The 26427-nt window shown below is 39.2% G+C and overlaps 1 protein-coding gene across 2 annotated transcripts; it reads left to right on the forward strand.

The window, feature by feature from the left end:
- Nucleotides 1–737: 737 nt before the first annotated feature.
- Nucleotides 738–24710, forward strand: ZFP1 (ZFP1 zinc finger protein). Of its 2 annotated transcripts, none has more exons than XM_046684233.1 (4): nt 738–957; nt 5081–5139; nt 19919–20045; nt 21721–24710. In XM_046684233.1, exons 2-4 carry the CDS (start codon nt 5125–5127, stop codon nt 22794–22796), a joined length of 1218 nt encoding a protein of 405 aa, XP_046540189.1. In that variant the 5' UTR covers nt 738–957; nt 5081–5124; the 3' UTR covers nt 22797–24710. The 2 variants fall into 2 exon arrangements, with proteins under 2 accessions (XP_046540189.1, XP_046540190.1); XM_046684234.1 differs by lacking the exon at nt 738–957 and adding an exon at nt 1120–1476.
- Nucleotides 24711–26427: the final 1717 nt, after the last annotated feature.

Here is a 26427-nt window from a genome sequence, read left to right on the forward strand (position 1 = left end):
GATCAGTGGTTACCAGTGGCACAGAGAGAGGGAGGGAGGGATAAATAGATGGAGCACAGGGGATTTTGTAGGCAGTGAAACTATTCTGTATAATACTATAGTAGTGGATACATAATATTATATATTTGTCAAAACCCACAGAATATACAACACCAAGAGTGAACCCTAATGTAAACTATGGACTTTGGGCGAAGTGTCAGTGTTCATTCAGTTGTATCTGATGTACCACTGTGGTAGGCAATATTGATAGTGGAGGAGGCTATGCATGTGTGGTGGTGACAGGTGGTATACGGAACCCTCTATACTTTCTCTTCAAATTTTTTTGCCGTGAACCTAAACCTGCTCTAAAAAATAAAGAAAAAAAAAGCTATTTTCAGCTGCATGATACCTTTATGGCCAGCTTTATAAAAAATACATATATATCTCAGAAAGGTGTGAACTTAACATTACACATAATTATCTTTGAAAACTGAGATTGGTGATATTTGCTTTCTTCTTTTATTTTATACATATTTTATAACTTAAATACTTCTAACTTATCATAGATGACCTGTGCAATCTTTAAAAGCCAGATTTTTGTATCTGGGGGCGGAGCGGTTGTAACTCACAGCCCGTTCTGGGGGAGATGAACAATCCAGGCCAAGGGATTATCTTGGTCAGCGCTTATCCGACCCGCTAAACAAGGCGAAGACTTTCCTGAGAGTCCCTACGGTGCGGCCCCGCAGGCTTATGGGAAATGTAGTTCCGAAGTTCGATGGACCACCCCTCGAAGGACCCTGGGACGGCGAGCAGCCCCTGCATCTGCGCATGTGCAATGCTGCCAGCGCGCCGGTGGCCGCCCTTCCCCCACTTCCAGCCTTGAGTGGGTGACAGGGCCCCGGTCTCCGCGCGTCTTAGCCGTCCCGCGCCGTGACCCGGCTTGGCACTGAGCCACGAGTGGAGGCTGTGCCGCTCCAGGTATGAGGGGGGCGGCCAGGCAGCTCCGCGGGCTCTGGGGGCCGAGAGTAAGGAGATGTGGGACGGGCTGGCGCCCGCGCGGGATGCAATCCTAAACTTCGTCGACTCGCAGGCGGCGGTGACCCTCGGGGCGACGTCGAGCGACGCCCGGCCTCTCCTCGGCGTGGGGTGGCGGGGCCCGCCTGGCCGGACGTGCGGGGGCGGGGACGGCGGAGGGGAAGGGCTGCGGCGAGGGCTCGCCTTCCTCCCTTTGTCAGGAGAGGCGCTGCCGACCGGCCGCCAGGGTCTCTGGCCGCGCGGCAGCGCATCCGGAAGCCCGGCGGGCGCGCGCGTGACCAGGCCCGCCGGGCGGGGCGAGGCCGGGGGCGGGGCCGGACACACCTGGCAGCGCGCGGACGCCGCGTGCTGCGTCCGCAGGCCTCCGGGGTGCAGGCAGGGTTGGGGACGCCCGGAAGTTCCCTGATGCCCGCGACGTGCCGAAGGAATAAGAGCTCTGACCTCTTTGCAAGAGCCTTTGCAGTTAAGTGTACATCCGGTTCTCACACCTGTCCTGTGACTTTGCTGTCATCTCAAGTTCAACAGAAAGAAAAACGGAGGCTCAGATAGGTGAAGTGATTTACCCAAGGTCACACAGCCCGCTGGTACTTTGTTATACGAATGGCAAAGGTTTTTTCATTTGCCTTTTGATTTTGTTCACTGGTAGTTTTTGCCATGCAGGCATTTGGAATTTCTCTATAGTTGGCTTGACTCCTGTCCCTTTGGTGACATCCAAAAGCCTTCACCACTTTGAGATAATACGTTTACTTATGATTCCCACTGGTAGTTTAGAATCAATTGTATTTTTTTTCAAATCTGTTGATTCCTTTATTATGATCTCATTAAAGGTTACATTTAATTAGGGGGAATGGACACTTTCATGATGTTGGGTCTTATGATAGGCCTTGCCATTTGTTCAAGTCCTCTTTTGTTTTCTCCCCGTCAGCAACATTTTGTAATCTTCATAAAAGATTTGCATTTTTCTTAACTTATGTAGTATTTTATTGCTATTGAAGATGGAATCTTTTTTCCATTATTTCATCTTTTTTCTCTTGTATTTGTTCATATTTCCCACTTTTCTTATTTTGTATATTTGGAATTTCTCCTTTAATTAGTGTAGCCAATGGTTATCTGTTTTTATTGTTAAAGAATAACTCTTTTTAATGTCTGTAGCATCTGTAGTAATGTCTCCTCGAACATTCTTGATATTTGTAATTTGTGTCTTCTTTTATTTTTTTCCTTGATCAGTTTGGCTAGAAGTTTATCAATATTATTGATCTTTTCAAATAACCAGCTTTTGGTTTCATTGAATTTTTCTGTTTTTCTGTTTTCAGTTTCGTTGGTTTCTGCTCCTCTGTTTATTTTTGCTTCCTTATGCTTCCTTGGGTTTTTGTTTTTGTTTTAGTTTCTCAAGGTGAAAGCTGAGGTCATGGATTGAAACCTTTTTCTTTTCTAATATAAATAGTTTAATACTGTAACTGTCCCTCTAAATACTTTTTAGCTAAATCTCTCAAATTTTGATATGTTGTGTTTTCATTTCCATTCAATTCCGTGGGTTTTTTTTTTTTTTAACTTCCTTTGTGACTTCCTGTTTCACCCATTGGTTATTTAGAAGTCTGTTTAATTTTTAAATATTTGGGGGTTTTCCACATCTCTTTCTATTATTGATTTCTAGTTTAATTCTATTTTGATCAAAGAGTATACTTTGTTATAAATTTCAATTCTTTAAAACTTGTTGAGGTTTGTTTTATGGCTAAGACTATAATTTATCTTGATGAGTGTTTTACATGTAGTTTAATGACTATTGTGCTGTTGGTGGTGGAGTCTTCTGTAAATACTAAATGGGTCAGGGTAGTTGATAGTGTAGCTCAGTTCTTCTGTGTCCTTAATGGTTTTCTGTCTACCTGTTCTGTCACTTACTGAGAAAAGAGTATTGAAGTTTCCAGCTATAATTGTGGATTTATCTGGTTTTTTCTTTCACTTCTCTCAATCTTTGCTTCTTGTATTTTCCAGTTCTTTTGTTAGATATCTATACATTTAGGATTCTTGTGTCTTCTTGGTGATTTGACACATTTGCTATTATGTAATATCACTCTTTATCCCTGGCAATATTCCTTCTGAAGTCTACTCTGTCTGATACTAATATAATCACTACAGTTTTCTTTTGATTGATCGTTGCAAGGTATGTCTTATTTTTATTCTTTTACTTTTGATCTAGCTATGTTTTTACATTTAAAACAAACTGCTTATAGACAGCACATACTTTGGTCTTGCTTTTTTATCCAATTTGACAACCTCTGTCATCTACTTGTCCCATCTGGTCTTTGTTCCTATTTTCCTCTTTTTCTGACTGCTTCTGGATTTAGCGGGTACTTCTTATAATTCCATTTCTTTCTTTGCTATTGGCTTATTGTTTATATCTCATTAAAAAATTTTTCTCTGGTTGCCCTAGGGTTTACAATAAACATCTTGAGTTAATCACAGTGGGCCTTTAAATAGTGTTATACTGTTTTATGTGTAATGTAAAATCTTACAACAGTATACTCCCAATTTCATCATCCCATCTTTTGTGTATTATTGTCGTATATTTTACTTTTACATATGCTATAATCCCACAAAACTTGGCTGCTGTTTCCCTTTAGACAGTCAATTATCTTTTAGAGTGGTTAAAAGTAAGGAAAAGTGTCTTATATTTATCTTCGTTTTGACCATTACCAGAGATCTTTATTTCTTTGTGTAAATTCAGGTTTCTGTCTGGTATCATATTCTTTCTACCTGAAGAACTTCTTTAAATATTTCTTGTAGTACAGGTCTACAGTAACAAATTCTCTGTTTTTGTTTGTTTGGAAAGGTTTTTATTTCACTTTCATTTTTGAAAGATATGTTTGCAGGGTATAGAATTCTAGGTTGATAGTTTTTTCTTTTTTGGGGCACCTTAAAGATGTCAGAACATTGTCTTCTGGCTTGTATAGTTTCTGGTGAGAAGTTGGTTGTAATTCTTTATCTTGGTTCCTCTGTGTATGATATGTCTGTTTTCCTCTGGCTGCTTTCAAGACTGTCTGTTTAACTTTGGTTTTCAGTGGTTTGATTATGCCATGTCCACGTGTGTCTTCATTTTGTTTTGTTTTTTGGTATTTAGCCTGTTTGGATAAATTATCTGAGCTTCTAGGACATGTGGTTTGACATCATTCATTATTTTTGGAAAATTCTTTGCCATTATGTCTTTAAATACTTCTTCTGTCCCATTCTGTCTTCTCCTTTTGGGATTCCGATGATGTTTGTTAGGCCAGTTAATATTGTACTACAATGCTCTGTCCTTTTTTTCTTTTTTCCTTCCACTTTCTCTTTGTTTCAGTTTGGATAGTTTCTTTTGACCTATCTTCAGTTTTACTGAAAATTTTCTCAGCTCTGTTTTTTCGACTAATGAGCCTGTTGAAGGTATTCTTTCAACACTTTTTGGGGGGGGCAGGGGGAGGTCAGGAAGATTGTCCCTGAACTAAAATCTGTGCCCATCTTCCTCTATTTTGTCTGTGGAATGCTGCCTCAGCATGGCTTGATGAGCTGTGTATAGGTCCACACCCAGGATCCAAACCCTGCGAACCCTGGGCCACCAAAGTGGACCTTGCGAATTTAACCACTATGCCACTGGGCCAGCCTCCTCTTTCAGCTCTTACTGTGCTTTTCTTTCTCAGCATTTCCATTTGATTTTTTCTTGCAGTTTCCATCTCTTTTTAAATTCCGTATTCATTCATGTTGTCCCCCTTTGCCGTTAAAACCTTTAATTTATAAATCATAGTTGTTTTAAATTCCCTGTTTGATAATTTCATCAGTTGAGGAGTCTGTTAATTGCTTTGTCTCTTATTACAGAGTTGTTTTATTCATGCCTTTTCGGGTATCTCTTAATGTTTGATTGAAGGTGAATGCTGCCCGCACGATCCTTTCTGCTCCTTCTGAGGAGGCGAAGGGACTATCCCAGGAGGTGGTATTTTCCTAAGTGATGCATGGGAATTTCTAAACAAGTCATTCTAGGAGTTCTGAGGCAGGTCAGATCTTGAAAAACAGTATCTTCCTTTTTCCTCTATTCCAGGTCTGCCTTCATAGTTCTCTGCCTTTACCCAAAAACTACAGAAAATGAACAAATCCCAGGTGAGTTGTTTGTTTATTCCTTCAGTACATTTGAGGAAGTTTATACTGATCCAGAAAATGGAATAGAAAAGTATAGATGAGTAAAACTAAGGGAAAAAATAGTAAGAATAACTGATCAATACCAGCAGCCAAAAAGCAAACCAGGTTAATTGAATGTCTTGCATTGATTGTGAATACCATTTCTTTGGTTCTCTAGCATTAGGTCTGAATAAAGTCTATGGACCTTTGTATAGATGTTTTGTACAGCATTCCCAAAACAGCCTAAGTTAAACGGGTTATCAGTTTGTCTACAGTTACTTCATATAGCATTCTTCAGCACACTTGCAGGGTATTATTGTGTGTATTTTGTTTTTCCAGTCAGATTAGCATGATGCCAGAGAGCTCAGTAAATATCTGGGTATGTGTTTAAATTCTCTCCCTGACTGCCACAAGTACCATTGTCATTACTTTCTTGAGTAGCTTTCCAGAGTTTATTTGTACATATTTACGCAAGTACAAATATAGGTTATTAGAAGATAGCATATTAATCATACTGTTCTGTTTATATATGTTTCGTTTTTAATTCATAGACTTTTTTAAGAGCAGTTTTGAGTTTACAGAAAATTGGAGTGGAAAGTACAGAGAGTTCCCATATACTCCCTCTACACACACACAGTTTCCTTTGTTATTAACATCTTGCATTAATGTAGCATACCTGTTACAATTGATGAACCAATATTGATACTTTAACTAAAGTCCATAATTTACATTGGGATTCACTCTTGGTGTGTACATTCTATAGGTTTTGACAAATATATAATAAACATGTATCCACCATTACAGTATCATACAGAATAGTTTCAGTGCCCTAAAAATCCTCTGTGCTCCATCACTTCATCTCTCCCTCCCTCTCCCTGAGCTCCTGGAAAGCACTGATCTTTTTACTGTCTCTGTAGTTTTGCCTTTTTCATAATGTCATATAGTTGGAATCATACGGTATATGTAGTCTTTCCAGATTGGTTTCTTTCACTTAGTAATATGCATTTAAGGATCTTTCATGTCTTTTCATGGCTTGATAGCTCATTTTTAGCACTGAATAATATTCCATTGTCTGGATGTACCACCATTTGTTTATACTTTCACCTATCGAAGGATATCTTTGTTGCTCCAAGTTTGGGCAGTTATAAATAAAGCTGCTTATAAACATCATGTGCAGGGTTTTGTGTGGGCATAAAATAAGTTACTCATTTGGGTAAATACTAAGGAGTGCAATTGCTAGATTGTATGGTAAGGATATGTTTAGTTTTATAAGAGACTGCCAAACTCTCTTCCAAAGTGGCTGTAACATTTTGCATTCCCACCAGCAATGAATGAGAGTTCCTGTTGCTCCACATCCTTGCTGGTATTTGGTGTTGTCAGTGTTGTGGATTCTGGCCATTCCATTAGCTGTGTAGCAGTATCTCACTTTTGTTGTAAGTTACAGTTCCCTGATAACATGATGTGGAACATTTTTTCATGCCTTTATTTGCCATCTGTATATCTTCTTAGGTGAGGTGTCTGTTAAGGTCTTTGCCCCTTTTTTTTTTTTTTGGAGGAAGATTAGCCCTGAGCTAACATCTGCTGCCAATCCTCCTCTTTTTGCTGAGGAAGACTGGCCCTGAGCTAACATCCGTGCCCATCTTCCTCTACTTTATATGTGGGACGCCTACCACAGCATGGCTTGCAAAGGGGTGCCATGTCCGCACCTGGGATCTGAACTGGTGAACCCTGGGCTGCTGAGAAGCAGAACGTGTGCACATAACCGCTGCGCCACCAGGCAGTTTGGCCCATTTTTAAATCAGGTTATTTGTTTTCTTATTGTTGAGTTTTAAGAGTTCTTTTATATTTTGGATACCAATTCTTTATCAGATATGTTTTGCAAAGATTTTTCTCCTCATCTGTGGTTTGTCTTTTCATTCTCTTGGTTATGTATGCTGTTATCAGTCTATAACATAATCTTCAAAGTCTTTCCATATCAGAGCATAGAGTTTCCTCATTTTTTCCCTAAGTTTTTTATTGTGTAATGTAACACATATCCAGCATTATACTTTAATACTCTTTATACATGTTGTATACAATATGTATAACAAATTTGTATACATTAAAGAATAATAATAAAATGGGCACCTATGTACACACCCAGATTAAAAAATAGAACATTATCTGTTCTTTGTGATACATTCTCTTACTGAATCCTCCTAGTGTTACCAAAGTTCAGTCTCTGAACTCAGTGCCAATCCAAATAGCAAGAACAGAGTTTTGGGTGAAAAGGAAAAACAGCTTTGTTTTCTTTCTCAGGCAAAGGGAGCACACAGCAGGCTAGTGCCTTAGGAAGTCCTGGCTCCCCATTAAGAAGTGATTAAGGGGCTTTAAAGGTTGTGAGGAATGTGGCTGCTTGTAAGGAGGGGGAGTGTGTGTCCTTGCTAGTTGGCACTTTCCTACCAGCCTGCATTTGGCTTTGTGAGGCTGTTTGCAAGGAGGAGGATGGTGAGATAAGGGAATCTGCAGACAGGTATCCTTGGTTGTCTGCCTCTGTGGTGGATAGTGGATTCTGGTGCCAGGAAGCTTGTCTGCCAACACAGAGGTTTTTCTTCTTTATAGTCGGTAAGGTGCAGGACGTGGTAACCAGACCCCTTTGTTGCAAGATGTTACTCAGACTCCCTGGAACCAGGGTTATTCTTAAGTCCTGAGGGAGGGGAGCGTAAGCAAAGGAATGTGAGGAAGGAAAGATTATAGCTTTGACTTGCACACCTCAGTTACTGGGAGTTTTACTTCAGATAAGGAAGACATTGCTAGTCAGGTTATTTAACCTGTATACTTCTAATTTCAGATAGAAACAGCCCATAACGTTAGTAGGTAGCTACTATCTTGATATTTCTGTTAATCATTCCCTTCCTTTACTTAAAGATTTTACCACTTATTGGGGCCAGCCCCGTGGCACAGCGGTTAAGTGCGCATGTTCTGCTTCCGCAGCCCGGGGTTCACCAGTTTGGATCCCAGGTGCAGACGTGGCACTGCTTGGCAAGCCATGCTGTGGCAGGCGTCCCACGTATAGAGTGGAGGAAGATGGGCACAGATGTTAGCTTAGGGTCAGTCTTCCTCAGCAAAAAGAAGAGGATTGGCAGCAGATGTTAGCTCAGGACTAATCTTCCTCAAAAAAAAAAAAAAGATTTTACCACTTATGTATGTATCTCTAATCACTATAAGTTCAGTATTGAAAAACTATAACTGGAATTTATATTGCCTTGTTTTGCATAATTTTCTGTCAGATTGGTAGAGGCTTTTTTTTCTGTTAGACATGTAAGATCTGAAAGATATTTTTTCATGCACCTGTGTTCCCTTTATCAAGACTTAGGTTTTTTATCATTGTTTTTTCAAGTTAACAGTAGCCAGTGTTAGCTAGAGAGGTGAAGCCACTCATGCATTTCTGGTAGTATAAAGTAGTATAAAGTGGTGGTAGTATAAAGTAATACAGTTTTACTGGGGAGCAGAAGTTTGTGGCAAAACTTATCAAGCAAGCACAAGTCTAGTTGTGTCTAGAAATTTTGCCAGTATTGGACAAAGGCTCCTAGGAGAAGAAGAGCTGAATATAGGGTTGGGGAAGTCATTGGCAAGATCATGAGACACATAGGAAAACATAGGGCTCAACATGGCTGGGCCATCTGGCAGGGTCAAAGTGTAGATCGGGTATTGAATGTCTGGTGGGAATATAATTAGAGCATGTGGACTGCTCTGTATTCTCTGCTTCTTAGCTGTCTGGTCAACTGCCAACTCTGAGTAGTAGATCAAAGCAGAACACGTCTGTGTGATGAAATGTGTGTCCTCATCTGATACAAGGGAACCTGGTGTGGAGGGGAGAGAGAGATGTCATCAGCACATGTTCCAGACAAGCCAAACCAAGTACAGATAAGAATCTAGGTCTGGCTCACCCAGGCATTCTGCCCTCAGGTTAAAAAGGTGTTACAGTGGCAGTAGGCATTTTGTTGGTGACATCCCTCAAAGTGCCTGCTTCTGAATCACACTATTCCAGGTGATGTGGCAAACAATTTGGTATCAGTAGAGAATCATTGCCATCTGCAATCTCCTTCAAACTCCACCTGGGGATTTCCTTCAGCTCTCATATCAATCTTTTGTTTGCCCCTTTCCATGTCTTTGTCTTTTGGGATTGCTATTGTTTCATTGGAGTACATTGTTCAGTAACTTCTTGAGAAAGGGTATATGAGAGAGACATTTTTTTTGGACTTTGAATTTCTGAAAATGTCTTCATTCTTTTCTGATAGTTGATTCATAGTATGAATGTGGATTTGTCCATTCCTCGCTTTAGTTTAGCTTAGTTCTGCCCATTTTTTTTTTTTTTTGGAAAGGAAAGATTTGCCCTAAGCTAACATCTGTTGCCAGTCTTCCTCTTTTTTTTTCCTCCCCAAAGCCCCAGTGCATAGTTGTACATCCTAGTTGTAAGCCCTTCTAGTTCTTCTTTGTGAGCCTCCGCCGCAGCATGGCAACTGACAGGTGGTGTGGTTCTGCAACAGGGAAGCAAACCTGGGCTGCTGAAGTGGTGAGTGCCAAACGTAAATCACTAGGTCGTCGGGGCTGGCTCTGCTGATCACCTTGAATTAGTATTATACCACCTCAGTACAATCCAAGAATAGTATACAATATATTGCAGTATGTCCTTGCGGCTTTTGTTTATGTGTGTCTTTAAAGATTTTATTTTTCCTTTTTCTCCCCAAAGCCGCCTGGTAGATAGTTGTATATTTTAGTTGTGGGTCCTTCTAGTTGTGGCATGTGGGATGCCACCTCAGCATGGCCTGATGAGTGGTGCCATGTCCGTGCCCAGGATTCAAACCGGCAAAACCCTGGGCCGCCAAAGCAGAGCGTGGGAACTTAACCACTCGGCCACGGGGCTGGCCCCTATCTGTGTCTTTATATTGCCTTCATTTTGCAAAATATTTTCCCTAGGTACAAAATTCTCAGGTTTGCTTTTTTTCTTTCAGTATTTTAAAGATGGCATTCTGCTTTTTATCTTGCTTCTATAGTTTCTGTTAAGAAATAAGTCTTCATTTTTATTGTTTTTCCCTGAAGGTAATGTATCTTTTTCTTCTGTCTACTCTTAAGATATTGTCTTTTTCTCTAGCATTCAGCGGTTTGAGTATGATGTGTCTAGGTAATAATTTTCTTTGTATTTATTCTCCTTGGACTTTATTGCATTTCATAGGTTTGTGGTCAGTGCCTTTTATCAAATTTGGAAAATTCTCAACTGTTATTTCTTCAAATGTTGTTTCTATCCCATTCTTTTGTCTCCTCTTCTGGGACTACACATTATCCTTTTTTGTTTTTTCTTTCAGCATGCTAAGCAATAGTGCATTAGACTTTTTGGCCATTCCTCACGTCTCTTTTATGTCTTATTCCCCCCCTCCCCGTTTTTTTCTCTCTGTGCTGCAGTTTGGATATCTTCTATTGACCTGTCTTCAAGTTCACAGTTCTTGTCTTCAGCTGTGTCCACTCTCCTATTAAGTCTATACAATGAGTTTTTAATTTCAGTTACCACATTTTGCAATTCTAGAATGTCCATTGCTTCCTTTTTGTAGATTCCAGTTCTTTGTTGAAATAGTCCCATATTTTCATCTGCATTGTCCATCTTCTGTATTCTTTTACATATTACTTAACGGTTAATCTGAAATTTTTGTGGGCTAGCTCTAATACGTGGATTATCTCTCCATCTACTTTTGACTGTTTTATCTCTTGATTTTTTTGTCTTTTCATTGTTTTGTCCTTTTTCATATGTCTAATAATTTTTGTTTGTATGCTGGACATATTGTCTAATCCATAACTTCTTTTAAAGAATGGTAAGTTTTTTTCTGCCAATAATTTAACTATCTGGCAGAACAGAACTGCTGCTCTCTGCTAGTTCTCTGAGAGGCTTGGCCTCCACCTACACATTTTAGGAACCAGCCAAAGATCTGAGGTGAATTGTTATGCAGAATTTTAGAGCCCCTTCTCTATGGCTTCCTTGTCTCCCATAACCCTGCCCCCAAATTCCAGTTGCTTTGCATACACAAGTGCCAATTTTTATTTATTCCACGTGGCATACAGTCACTTTCTGCTTGGGCTCTATTTCTCTGCGCCATGGTTTAGAAGATATTTTTAGGGACGTTTTGCTGGATATAGAATTCAAGATTGATAATTTTTTTCTTTGAGCACTTTCATCATCAATGTGAATCTAGGATTTTCCTCATGTTCACCCTTCTTTCAGTAATTGTAGCCCTGCAATGGTTGCTCTCCAGTGCCTGCAGATTGTTTCATTTGTTTTGTCAGCTTTATTGTTATTTTTCTCTCTCAAAGTTTTGAAGTCATTACTTTTTAGTATTATAGTCAGGAAGTCCAAAGGACTGTGTCTACTTATCAGAGTGTGACCTGTTCAGTTCTCTACTGCAACTTGTAGGCTTTTCTCTTTGTACTCAGTGTTGTAAAATTTTCTGGTGATTTGCTTTTTTCTTACTTTTTGCCTGATACTTCATAAGGTTTTTTTTTTCTTTCTTACCTTTTTTTGTTTCCTTTTGTGAAGTGTGAAAATGCAGGGAAATACAAATAAAAGCACATTAGGTTTATCTATATGAAATTGCCAGTTTTGTATATCAAAACAGTTGAATGTCATCAATTTCAATATGGTTCAACCGAAGAACTAAAAACCTATTACACCATCCAGTAGTCAGTAGTTAACATCTTGACTGATTTGCTTCCATACATTATGTATAGTAAAGTTTTTCTCTTTGTGTTACACAGTCCGTACATGAATTCTGTCTCTCTCTTTCTCTCTGTTTTGAATCTGCCCTCTCTAGCATGCTGTCACTCTTGATATTAGGTCACCTCACTCATTGCTAAAACCCTCTTGACCATTAAAGCCAGTCTTCTTACCTTAGAGGTAGCTGATATTATGTTTTCTGTGGGTGTATCCAATCCCCTTTTTAAAATGCTTTTGTATGCATTAAATAGACTGTGGAGGCTGTGGTATATATATACTTTTGGAATTCTACTTTAATTATGTTTCTGTGCCAGCTTTTCTGTGTCTTTTAGAATTTTCAGGTTTGGTTTGTTCGCCATAAAAATTATTTTTACAAAAAACTTCTCTGAAGGTCTTAATCTTTTGTTAAACATTTATTCCATTTTAGTTTATTTTGATTACTGATTTTCTTGATCCTCTTTTCTTTATCTACTGGTCTGTCAGAATATATTCCCATCCTTCTAAAGATTTATCTTACTCTTTTTCAGTGTTTACCTAAATGTGTATTTCAAACAAAATTTAAGTTAATCACAATTTATATTTTCCTCCCAAACACAGTACTTTCTCTCTGCCACAACTCCCAGGTTGTTGGCATCCAAAAATATTTCAGCTTATTAGTTAACACCTCCTTCCCCTGTTCCATATATACTTATTTTGACTACGTTTTGCTGATTTATTTGTTCCCTATTGCTTTTTGCATCCAACTGATTCTCACTGGGTTTACTTTTGTTCTTTTTGGAGTACATCCTTTTATAGTAGTAATAATACCTAACACTTACATGACATTTGCTATTTAGTAGTCATCATTTTAGATCAGGTTGTCAAACTATGTCCCATGGGCCAAATGACCTGCTGCCTTGTTTTTGTATGGCCCACAGCTAAGAATGGTTTTTACATTTTTAAATGGTTTGAAAAACATCAAAAGAAGAATACTGTTTCATGATATGAAAAATATATGAATTTGAAATCTCAGTGTCCATAATGAAGTTTTATTGGAATGCAGCCATACCCATTTGTTTACATATTGCATGTGCCTGCTTTCCTTGGTACAATGGCAGAGTTGAATAGTTGTAGTAGAGACTACATATGGCCTGCAAAATCTAAAATATTTACTACTGGGCCCTTTAGTGAAAAAGTTTGCCAACTCATATTCTAGTATTTTTAGCACTTTGATGATATTCTGTTGTTTTCTGGCTTCTATTGTTTCTCTTGAAAAGTTAGCTGTCAGTTTTATTGTTTTGCCATTGAAAACTGCATCTTTTTCCCTCTGGAATTTCTAGCAGTTTTATTATGATATGCCTAAATGTGGTTTTCTTCATGTTTATTCTTCTTGGGGTTAGTTATGTTTCTGTGATCTTATGTAAGCTGTTTTGGAAAATTCTAAGTCATTGTCTCTCAAGTATTGTTTCTGTTGCATTTTGCCTCTCCTACTGGGACTCCAATTACAAATATATTAGACCTTTTTAGTTTATCTTATGTGTCTCTTAGGCTTTTTGATGTTTTCCATCCTTTGTTTTTTCTGTATTCAGTCTGGATATTTCTTACTGGCCTATCTTCCAGTTCACTAATCATCTCTTCAGCTCTATCTAAGCTGCTGTTAAATTCACTTCTGTATTTAAAAAATATCTTTTCTGGGCCAGCCCTGTGGCCAGGTGGTTAAGTTCTTGCACTCTACTTTGGCAGCCCAGGGTTTTGCTGGTTCAGATCTTGGGTCTGGACATGGCCCTGCTCGTCAAGCCATGCTGAGGCAGCATCCCACATAGTACAACCAGAAGGCCTACAGCTAGAATATACAACTATGTACTGGGAGGCTTTGGGGAGGAGAAGAAGGGGAAAAAAAAGGAAAAAAGAAAAGAAAAGATATGTATCTTTTCTAACTTTTTTTCCTGCTCAGTTTTACTCTGTGCTATTCCTTTCTTTTATGAGAGATTATTTGGCAATGACTTATGCCTGTGTGATGATGGGTCACGTTGTATGTGGCTTACATTATCCTGACAATGTGGAAATGATTTCCCTTATACTTACTCCATAAAATGGAGTGACCATATCCTGGATGCTAAAAGCTGAATGGCCAATAATAAGACTGATATCCAGTTTATGCACATAAATTGTCAAGTATAAGCACAGCCAGAATTGATCTGAGAATCTTATAGATTACAAGGTGATTAAAAAGCATTTTTAATAAAGAGACAAGCAGGGCAGGCCCCGTGGCTCAGTGGTTAAGTTTGCATGCTCCACTTCAGCAGCTCACGGTTTCGCAGGTTTGGATCCTGGGCACAGACCTAGCACCGCTCATCAAGCCGTGCTCAGGCAGTGTCCCACATAGCAGAACTAGAAAGACCTGGGGGGCTTTGGAGAGAAGAAGGAAAATTAAATAAAATAAAAAGAGACAAGCATACTAGAGCATGCATGACATCTCAGAAAAATGAGCCAGATTTTAGGATTCAGCAAGTATTACCAAAATTTTTATACAGTCTGAGTGTGAACAGTACAGATGCTACATTATTTTAGCTAGCTATTTAGGATGTTGGTGTAGGAATTACGTGGCATGTCTCTTCAGGAAGTAAGAAGATAATGAAAAACAACTTGAATACTGAACTCTATTCAATTTGGCATTATTATTTTTTTGAGTACCTAACATGTTTTCATGTACTTGGTGCTAACAAGAATACAAAGATGAGCAAGGTACAATTTCTGATCTAAAAAATTTTTAACATCTAATGGGGAGAGTGGGAGGAATAGACACATTTAACAAAAGAAAACAGAGTAAAATAAGTGCCACAAGAGAGATACAAAAAAATACTCCAGGTTTAAAAGAGAGCAGGCACTCAAAATATAAGATGTGATCTATGTGGGAGGATCTGTGCATAGAGAGAGGAGCCATGGGAAAGAGAGATGGGACAAGAAATTTGGATGATGTTGAATACTGGCCTAGTCATTAGTTTATCTCAGTAGATAATGAATGACCGTTTCTAATCAAGGTGATCATATAATTAGAGCTATACTTTAGAAAAATTATGTTAGCTTTAGAATGTGGGGTAGAAGAGAATAAGGGGAGACAAGAAATAAGAGTTAGGAGGCTTTTCTAATACCTGGGGTGGCAGTGGAAGTAGGAAGCAAAAGAAAGACTTGAGGGGTTCTATAGCATGCCTATCAGAGTGAAGACTGGTCTTGGTCTTTGTGTCCCTAGTACTTAATTTAGTCCCTAAGAAATTTCCTAGTGATCCTGTTTTTTGAATTATAATTTCAGAAGTGACCTGAAAATGGGAATAAATACTTACTATTGGGAAAATCTTGACTCTATGATTGTTGACCTCAACAGCATTGATCTCAGGCATGGATGACCTGCCACCTGTATTCTCTGCTCCCATTCCAAGTAGCTAAAGATTCCTATATCATGAAATAATGTTGATTACATTAACTGCAAATTTGTGCAATATAACTAGGTCATTTGTAGTACTCAGACCATTGTAGTACTCATCTTTTTTTTTCTTTTTTTCTTTTTTTCTTACTTCCTATAATTTTTCCTATGGCTAGGATATATGAGTGAGAGATGGTGGGAAGTTACTGGGGCAAAAGTTTTGAAGATAGTGACCAGCATAATCTAGATTTTGGAGATGTGCGATCTTAGAGAGGCAATGACAATTTGGAAGAAGTAGGAGGGGTTAGGGAATTGGAGGTCCTAACTGAAGATGAAAGATACGTAGATTCAGGGGAGAGAGAGCGTGAATAGGTAAAAAAGGATTCTTGTAATCAGAGAGAAGTAAATTTAGAGGTGATGATTCTAGATGTACAGCCAAGCACCACATAATGATGTTTCGGTCACTGATGGACAGCATAAATGACAGTGGTCCCATAAGATTAAGGCCATATAGCCTAGGTGTGTAGTAGGCTATACCATCTAGGTTTGCAAGTACACTCTGTGCTGTTCACACGGTGATGAAATTGCCTAATGACACATTTCTCAGAAAATATCCCCGACATTAAGTGACACAAAACTGTATAGCAGTTTGAAGAATTTGAGGTGCTATTAAAGATGGTGTGCTCATGGGGCCAGCCCGGTGGCACAGCGGTTAAGTGTGCAAGTTCCGCTTCGGCCGCCCAGGGTTCTCCAGTTTGGATCCTGGGTGCGGACTGGCACCACATGGCAGGCCATGCTGGGGTAGGTGTCCCACATATAAAGTAGAGGAAGATGAGCACAGATGTTAGCTCAGGGCCCGTCTTCCTCAGCAAAAAGAGGAGGATTGGCAGCAGATGTTACCTCAGGGCTAATCTCCCTAAAAAAAGAGAGAGAAAAGAAAAGAAAAGATGGTCTGCTCAGGGAGTCACATGTGCTGGGTATGCCTCTACTCACGGCTAGGGTTTCTGCCCAGAACACCAAATTCATTTCACATTGAAACTGCATCTGTCATGACAAAAATCTTTGAAGTCAGTCATGTTTAACATCCCTTTTAATGCTGTGCTTTTAGAATTGTGTTTTATCAACAGTTTTTTGTTGTTTTTTTTTTGAAGATTGACACCGGAGCTAATAACTGTTGCCAATCTTCTTTTTTTTTTCTTTTCTGCTTTTTCTCCCCAAATCCCCCCAGTACATAGTTGCATATTTTTAGTTGCAGGTCCTTCTAGTTGTGGCATGTGGGACGCCGCCTCAACGTGGCCTGATGAGCGGTGCCATGTCCACGCCCAGGATCCAAACCGGTGAAACCCTGGGCCGCTGAAGTGGAGCACGCGAACTTAACCACTCGGCCATGGGGCCAGCCCCTGAAGCAGTTTTTGAGCTTTTGTTTGTATACAATATGGAGAGCAGCATTATGAGAAAAAATACAGAATATTTTCATATTTGATGGTAGAGTCATTTCTAAATCAATGTAACTGAGCCAGTGTAATGTGGCACAGGTTTACCCCCTTGTTCGTCTGGCAGTAGTACAAAACTTCTTATTGTACTTATCATTTGGCCAGGTGGACTAGATGGTTTTGAAAGTTATCAAATGGGCTTCAGGGTTTTTTCCTTTCTTATAATTTCTTATTGTTTTTTATTAAATGGTTGGTTTTCTAGGTGTTTTTGTGGCTCTTTTCATATTTATATGCTTCAGCATTTCCTTTGTTTCATGGGGATTGTTTATTATAGTGAAAAGAATCATGTAGAGAGAGTATTTAAAATATTTAAAATATACATGTGATATATATATAACCCATGTAGCCACCATTCAGGCCAAGAAGTAGAAATTAACCACGTTCTTGAAGCCCTTATGAAATCCTGTGTAGCTGTAATTGGTTCATTTTCGTTGCTTTATGGTACCAAATCTTTTAATATACCACAAGAAATTAATCTGCTGATGAACATTTTTCTTTCTAGCTTTGGGCTCTGATGTAAGATGCTGCTATGAACATTTTTAAATAATCTTTTTATTTTAATTTTTTATTGCAATATAATTGACATTTAACATTAGTTTCAGATGTACAACATAATGATTTGATATTTGTATATATTGCAAAATGATCACCATAAGTCTAATTAATATTCCTCACCATACATAGTTACAAGATTTTTTGTTGTTGTGGTGAGAACTTTTAAGGTTTACTCTCTTAGCAACTTTCAAATATGCAGTACAGTGTTATTAACTGTAGTAACCATGCTGTAAATTACATCCCATCCCACTGACTGATTTTATGGCTGGAAGTTTGTACCTTTTGACCGCCTTCACCCACGTCCTGCCTCTGGCAACATCAATCTGGTTTGTGTATCTATTAGCTCGGTTTTTGTTTGTTTGTTTAGATTCCATGTATAAGTGAGATCATATAGTATTTTTCTTCTGACTTATTTCACTTAGCATAATGCCCTCAGGGTCCATCCATGTTATCACAAATGGCAAGATTTTCTTGGTTTTTATGGCTAAATAATATTCCGTTGTGTGTGTGTGTGTGTATATATATTTTCTTTATCCATTGATGAACGCTTAGATTGTTTTCATATTTTGGTTATCATAAATAATGCTGCGGTGAACATGGGAGTGCATATATCTTTTCGAATTCATCTGTTTTCTTCAGATAAATACCCAGAAGTGGAATTACTGGATCATATGGTAGTTCTATTTTTAATTTTTTGAGGAACTTTCATACTATTTTCCATGGTGGCTGCACAATTTATGTTCCCACCAACAGTGCACAAGGGTTTCCTTTCTCCACATCCTCGCCAACACTGTTCTTATCTTTTTGATAATAGCCATTCTAACAGGTAGGAAGCGATATCTCATTGGGGTTTTCATTTGCATTTCCCTGTTGGTTAGTGATATTGAGTGCGTCTTCATGTACCTGTTGGCCATCTATATATCTTCTTTGGAAAGATATCTATCCAGGTCGTCTGCTTACTTTTTCTTTTTTTACTGAGGAAGATTCACCCTGAGCTAACATCCATGCCAGTCTTCCTCTGTTTTTCAGTATGTGGGCCACCAGCACACATTCGGCCGCTAGCAGAATGGTGTAGGTCTGAGCCTGGGAACTGAACCCTGACCACTGAAGTGGACTACTAGACCACCAGGGCTGCTGGCCCCTTTGCTCACTTTTTAATCAGATTGGTTTTTTGCTGTTGAATTGTGTGAGTTCTTTATATATTTCGGATATTAACCCCTTATCATATATATGATTTGCGAATATTTTCTCCCATTCTGTAGATTGCCTTTCCTTTTTTTTTTATTTTAAAGATTGGCACCTGAGCCAACACCTGTTGCCAATCTTCCTCTCCCCAAAGCCCCATCCTGTCCCCCCCACCAGGGTACGCAGCTGTATACTATAGTTGTGAGTGCCTCCGGCTGTGCTATGTGGAACACCGCCCCAGCATGGTCCGATGAGCAGTGCCATGTCCATGCCTAGGATCTGAACCAGCAAAACCCTGGGCCACCAAAGCAGAGCATGTGAACTCAACCACTCGGCCATGGGGCTGGCCCGTGCCTTGTCATTTTTCATCATTTTGTTGATGGTTTCTTTTGCTGTGCAGAAGCTTTTTAGTTTCATGTAGTTCCACCTGTTTAGTTTTGCTTCTCTCCCATTTTTATAGCTTGGATATGGTGGAGAGATCTTTATTTATGCCTGATACTTTGTCTTATGATTGGAAGTTAATCTGCTTTTTAATATTCAAATCTTCAATTAATTCTTTAATATCATCTAGTTTGATACCACAAAAATACCTATATGAGCATTATCACTGCATTAGTAACATTAAATACTGCATATTTATCTTTATGTGTTTATCTCCCTATATACATCTTCAGAGGAGAAACAGTGTTTTATTTATTTTAGATACCTGTCAAATATGACAGTGCCAGAGATTTAGGGGAATCTGAATAAATGTTTTAACTATTTATAAAAATATTTTTGGGGGCCAGTTCCGTGGCCAAGTGGTAAAGTTCACACACTCTGCTTCAGCAGCCCAGGGTTTCAGGTTCGGATCCTGGGCGCAGACATGGCACTGCTCATCAAGCCATGCTGAGGCGGCATCCCACATGCCACAACTAGAAGGACACACAACTGAAAATATGCAACTGTGTACCAGGGGACTTTGGGGATAAAAAGGAAAAATAAAATCTCTAAAATATATATATATTTTGGCTGGGGGGGTGGGATGGGGGGGAGCCGGCCCCATGGCCTAGCAGTTAAGTTCAATACACTCTGCTTCAGTGGCCCAGGTTTGCAGGTTCGAGTCCCGGATGCAGACCTACACTACTCGTCAGCCATGCATGGTGGCGACCACATACAAAATAGAGGAAGATTGGCATAGATGTTAGCTCAAGGCTAATCTTCCTCAGCAAAAAAAAAAAAAAAATTGGAGACATGACAAAGCATAGTGAAGGTATAAGTTGGTGTCATATGTAAATTTTCATAGTGACTCTTTTACAACAAAATGGTAAGAGTAAGTTTTTATATGTCCTTTCTACATCACCAAATGCTGACCATTCCAGAATGAATAGCAATATGCCATTTCAGGGATCAGTTTCATTCACGGATGTGACTGTGGACTTCACCCAGGAGGAGTGGGAGCAATTGGACCCATCTCAGAGGATCCTATACATGGACGTGATGCTGGAGAATTATAGCAACTTACTATCAGTGGGTAAGGACACCTTTCAGGAATAGCTCGATATTTGCCTAGTAGCGTTTATATCCTTTCTCAATTACCAAAAATTATGAGCTTCTGAATTACTAAACTAAAATTAAGCTTGAATGGCCTCAAGCTTCGTGTGTTAAAGCTGAGAGAGAGTGCAGACTCTGAAATTCTCTCTTTATTTTCAGGATTTCTGAAGTCCCAGCAGTTAGAGGCTACATTCTGTTAGCAAGTTCTCTGATATTATCAAACCAGATGTGATTTTGAAATTAGAGCAACAAGAAGAGTTGTGGGTACCAAAGTCAGAAAGAACTTTCTAGGGAAGATGTGGAAGGAGGGATGGAGAATCAGGTAGAAGCCAGTGGAACTAATATCCAAGGGATTATCAGTGGGTTGGTACCTTTGAAATATTTTTTAGGAATCTATTTTTCAAATCCCTAAAGCTTTAGAGACAGCTGAGAACAGATGACCTGTATACCTCAGATCTTCTAATCATGCCTCCAAATATCAGTCTCGCCCTGCTGAATGCTCTTACTGTGTAACTGTTACAGAGATTTTCCTCTCACACTTGAGCCTGGAGACCTGTTACTAGCCTAACAAGTCTTAAACCTTTGTTATGTGATTAGTTGCCCTTTCGTTAGTATTCTCAGTTTGCCAGAATGGTGACTTTTATATTTTAGCTCATGGGAATTGATATAGCGGCCTCAAGGGAAATACAGATTTTTTAGTACAAGAGTGACATCATTGTTGTGGACACAAATGGCAGCAGCAATAACCAGTAATACATAAATGAAAGTAAAGATTATTAAAGGCCTCGGTTGAACCTGGGTAAATTTGACCCTTGAGATCCCTTCAAATAAAAGCAGGGACAAGACTGGTTTGGGAAGAAATTAAACGTATTAAAATGAGAAAAACAGGAAATGATGGTGAAAACACTCTGTTTCTCCAACAACCTCAAGAGAAGAAAAGCAGTGAAACCAGCAGTAGCAGTGAGTGATTCTGTCAGAAGGATGTTGGATCCTTGGATTTATTTTATATTTCCTACAGCATACATGGGCTTTCTGGATCTTGCCATCCATTGCAGAAGTCTTACTTTAGAGATTCAGAGCGCTGCACTAGGATTATCTCCGCAAACCTGTGAGAAATGTTGCCCTTAGGAAGGTACTTTGTATAGATGAGCAGAAGAGAAAAAAGGGGAAAGAGCCTAGAAGCATGTAGACGAGGTGCTGGTCCAACCACAGTAATTCAGAGTCTAAGTGCTGGTTGCTAAACTCAGATCTGCCTAGGTTTCTCTCCTAACATCTTCATCTACTTATTTTCTTGGTCTGTGCTGTTTGATGTCCTTGAGGACACTGTGACTGTCCTTCATCCCTGGAATTGCCAGCCTTCCCACATCCTGTGTGCCCTCTGTTTTTATTTCACTTTACCCACTTTTGAAGCTCATTTTGTAATCCGGCAATGCTACTTGTGTCTGTTGTCAGTTTCTACTTCTTGTTTTGTCGCAGGCTTTTTTTGTCTTTTTCTTTCAAAGTTTAAGAGCTAGGAAAAATTTGCACTGAGGACTTTAATACTGGAAGACTGGGTCTCAAACTAAAGAGGCAGCCCTACGCTGGAGGGTTTGTGCTTCCCATTCTGTAGCATAGCGAAAGGGTCGATAAAGTGTATTTCATGTGCTCTTTCCTAGAGGTGTGGAAGGCTGATGACCAGATGGAGAGGGACCACAGAAACCCAGATGAGCAGGCAAGGCCATGCATAATCTTTAAGAACCAAACCCCCATTGAGGAAAAAGATAATCTCTTTGGAAAAACATTTAATCTGAGCACAGACTTTGTTTCTTTAAGACAAGTGCCGTATAAATATGACTTATGTGAAAAAACCTTGAAATATAATTCAGACCTACTTAATAGAAGCTATATAAGAAAGAAAGCTGATGAGTGTAATGGATTTGGAAAAGCACTCCTCTATCTGAAGCAAGAGAAAACCCATACCGGAGTGGAATACTCTGAATATAATAAAAATGGAAAAGCCTTCGGCCATAAAGAAGCCATTTTTAAACATCAGAAAATTAGAAATTTAGTGCAACCTTTTATTTGTAATTACTGTGACAAGGCTTTCCCCTTTAAGTCACTCCTCATTAGTCATAAGAGAATACATACTGGAGAAAAACCTTATGAATGTAATGTATGTAAGAAAACCTTCTCCCATAAGGCAAACCTCATTAAACATCAAAGGATTCATACCGGGGAGAAACCCTTTGAATGTCTTGAATGTGGAAAAGCTTTCACCCACCAGTCAAACCTCATTGTGCACCAGAGAGCACACATGGAGAAGAAGCCCTATGAATGCAGTGAATGTGGCAAGACATTTGCCCAGAAGTTTGAACTTACTACACACCAGAGAATTCATACAGGAGAACGACCGTATGAGTGTAATGAATGTGCAAAAACCTTCTTCAAGAAATCGAATCTCATTATACATCAGAAAATTCACACAGGGGAGAAACGCTATGAGTGCAGTGAATGTGGGAAATCCTTTATCCAGAACTCACAACTCATTATACATATGAGAACTCACACAGGAGAGAAACCCTATGAATGTACTGAATGCGGCAAAACATTCAGCCAGAGGTCCACTCTTAGGTTACATTTGCGGATCCATACAGGGGAGAAACCATATGAGTGTTCTGAATGCGGGAAGGCCTTCAGCAGGAAGTCCCGACTCAGTGTTCATCAAAGAGTTCACATAGGGGATAGACCCTGAGACGTCAGCCATTGTACTGTGGAAAACCCTTCCACCAAACCCTTCCAGTGGGGGAGAAACCTCATGACGGTACTGAAGGAACATGGGAATTCATACTGAGATACAGTCTGTTAACTCAGAAACGTATAAAAAGAGAGTCCCATAAGAACATCATTATCCTGAAAGTTAGGTATGACACCCAGCTGAAGAATACATATCAGAATATATCCAACTGTAAATAGACATACTTAGCTGTAGTACGATGAGCTTTTTAAAATCTTGAATAAATTATTCAAGAATGAAATTCTGCACAGCAACATAAAGGACTACAGACAGTACCTTAGGAATTTACTAGTTGTATGTGAGATTATGCCATAAAACACAAATTGTATATTTTAGCTCTGCACATGTGAATTTAACACAGTCACTGGGAGTTTGAAATTCTTGTCCTCTGATAATTAGGACACATCGAACAAGATTTTCCATAGTAAACATCGCATGTGTTTTTCAGTACCTTTACAGCCCAGTATGCATTCTAAATGCAATGTGGAACAGATTTTTAGTAGCCTGTAACATATGTCTCCTCTTCCTGCGGGCTGGCATATATAAGTTGGTGTGACCATTGTTACTGAGCTGCCTCTTAATAATAGAAGACACGGTTCCTGAAGTTCTAACCTGCTTCTGGGTTTGCTGAAGATTTTTTAGAAGCGTTATTTACATAAATATGCAAGTGAGAGATAATTAAGAGATTTAGAGAGTGAAGGAGACAGATGTGGGTTCTGTTACTCAGTATGCACCAGAGACTAAAAATGGGCTTTTCTCTTTATGAATATCCCCACCCACCATGCCCTTGTTATTTTTCAGTGAGGTATTTACATACAAATGCATGTCTTTTACCAAAATATTGTATAACCCAGAAACTACTTGTATTTTTGTGTTTCCCTGTTTCTCTTAATATTTGATGAATTCTTGCAAAAAGTAGGATGTGTGTGTATACAAATGTTACATTTCAGAGACTTTAGAGGAAAAATTATTTTAAGAAACTATCAATAAATGTCTTATTGCTTTTTAAAATTTCCGTATGCATAGCCCACTTTAGAAAAAAATTTTTGCAGTGTTCTGTTTAAAGGAGGCATTTCTACTTTCTTGAGTTTCATTGTCATCAACCAAAAGCATTTTCCTTTGGAACCTGACTTCGTATAAATGATGCCTTCCCTTTAAAGGTTCACAACACTTCATGAGTTAGACTTTTCAGTGATCTCTCCATATATTGTTTGATGATTAACCCCAAAAACTTCTCTTTTTTTTGCATAACTCAAAGATAAACCATTTTAGGCTTTACTTCAAATTCACAAGTTCCCTTCCCTGTCAGTCACAAATCATGCATTAGGATTGTAAATGGCAAATGTAACTGGCCTTTTTTTTGTTATTTTTGAAGATCATTGATATACTGTGACTGTACATGAATGTGAGTGACTTTCTGAACAAATTTACCAGAACATCCATAGACCAATGAGTCTCTGTCTTGCTAAATTGTCATCTGTTAACGGCAGGGAAGCAGGGAAAAGTTAATTTCATACACTGCTGTTAGAAATGTAAATTGTGACAGCCTCCTTGGAAGTCACTGTGACTCTATCTTTTAACATTAAGAATAAACATACTCTCCAACCCAGGAGTCTCACTCCTAGGAATCTATCCCTAAGAAAAAAAATAAAGTGCCAGTACTGAAGATTATATGTTTATCAATGTATATTGTATTTTTTGGTAAGGACAAAAAAGGAAACAATGTGAATGACCATCAGTAAGGGAATGATTGAATAAACTGTGGTAATAATAGACATAATAAATAATCATGGCTGGATGGTATTCTATGGAAAATATGGTGTGTGTGTGTGTGTGTGTGCGCGTGTGTACCAAGTTTTGTAAAATAAAAGATCTAAGAACCTTATATATGTGTGTATTTGTATATGATTTTATGGGCCTAGAGAATAGAAGTCTCCTAAGTAAAAAATATTACAGTTAATTCCAATGGAAAATTTTCCATGCATTTGTTAGTCCCTAAATTAACTCATTTATACTAAAACAACACCAGAACCCATTAAAATGGACACAAGTAGTTAAATAACATTAGTTAACATAGCACAACATAAGGCAGGTTCTCTTACACTATGAAATATTTGTCTTCTGTTCTTGGGCTCTAGCTTTCACAGCTGTATTGTATGCTTGAGCCAGTTTTATCAATGAAAGCACATATTTGACATGGATTGTTCGAGTAATGGAACCTTTAATACCAAAAAAATAGGAAAAACAAAAGCCAATGAAAAAATGCAAGGAATGCCAAGGTTATTGTTACTGTAAATTAGCAAATTACAAATGCTTTGAGAAAACTTAACATAGCCACCTTTATAACCACAAAGGTGGCCGTAAGGGTGACTGTCCTTTTATGAGCTGTTGGCTCTCAAGGCCCTGGAAATCCAGACCCGAACTCAGTTAAAAAAGAAAAAAAAAAAAGCACCTTGTAATCCTCATAAACCAAAGGGGTTTTAAGTGAAATTCCTAAAGACAGGTCCTTAGATCCTGGGAGTGTGGCTGCATTTCGCTCACCCTTGCAGCAGGCTGGGAGGCAGCAGGCCAAGAGGCAGTGCAGTTTGCATAATAAAACCCGACTAGGAGGGAGTGTTTCCAGGTTCAGACCTCCACCTGTCTGACTCCCAAGCCCATGCCCACTGCACTTGGCCCCATGACATGTCTTTATTCCACTGCTATCTTAATTTCGGAGATTTTCTTTCCGTTTTCGTAGATTTTTCGTTACTGAAGTGCTTAAATACTTTAACTTTTTCACGTTTTATGCTTTATAAATCTGAAGTTGGGGATCATCATCTTGGTATAAAGCTGGCTTAGATTAGTGTGTGTCGCTCTACTGTTGGTAAATCTAAGGACTAGTCAGATGGGTCCTCAGGGTGGGGTGGGAGGGACTCTGGGATGCAGCCACCCCTGCTGTCTCCCATGTCACATTTGCCACCATTGGCCACAGTCTGTCCTCATTCTCTTCAGCTGTGTGACCAGCACAGAGCCCTGTCCCTCACCAGGCAGCTGGTCTAGGAAGTCAAGAGCCTGTGCCATCCCCAGGCCTTGTTTAGCTGTAATTTTTCTCGGCTCAACTGCTTACCTGATTGTCCCATCAAGTCCTCTGGCCAAAGTACGGTGGACTCTTGCTACCTGGTCTCCACTTGACAGTCCTCTGACTTCACCTGGTCTCTGCTCTAGGGCTTTTGAAAAGACAAACTCCCACAGCCCATCCTGCTGAGGAGTGGTCGGTGGAACATGTCTGGGACCCCTCTGCTTCATTTTCCAGCTCTTAGTTCATTGTTAGTGGCCTTCTTATCCTCAGGTCTCATCTCTCCTCCTGCCTCTGGAAAGAGCCTGCCCTTCTACCTCAGGCACACACATTGAATTATTTCGTGTGAAACATGGGTTTGGATAAAGAGGAACCTACCTCTCTGTTGGTATAACGACTGTCAGAATGTTAAAACATAACGACAAACAAATCAAAACATAACTGTAAAGGTTGGCAGGACTCGTGAAAGAATCCAGAGATGGGCACTGAAGAACAAATTATTGGAGAGTAAAGGAACCATAAAAACCCATGAGA

This window comes from Equus quagga, chromosome 13 (genome assembly GCF_021613505.1).
Source record: "Equus quagga isolate Etosha38 chromosome 13, UCLA_HA_Equagga_1.0, whole genome shotgun sequence".
In the NCBI taxonomy this organism is placed as follows: domain Eukaryota; kingdom Metazoa; phylum Chordata; class Mammalia; order Perissodactyla; family Equidae; genus Equus; species Equus quagga.

Bases quoted from the DNA above. Each gene is read 5' to 3' on its own strand.
- ZFP1 (XM_046684233.1), top strand. The intron at 20,046-21,720 runs GTAAGGACACCT...GCTCTTTCCTAG, and splicing joins TAGCAACTTACTATCAGTGG to AGGTGTGGAAGGCTGATGAC.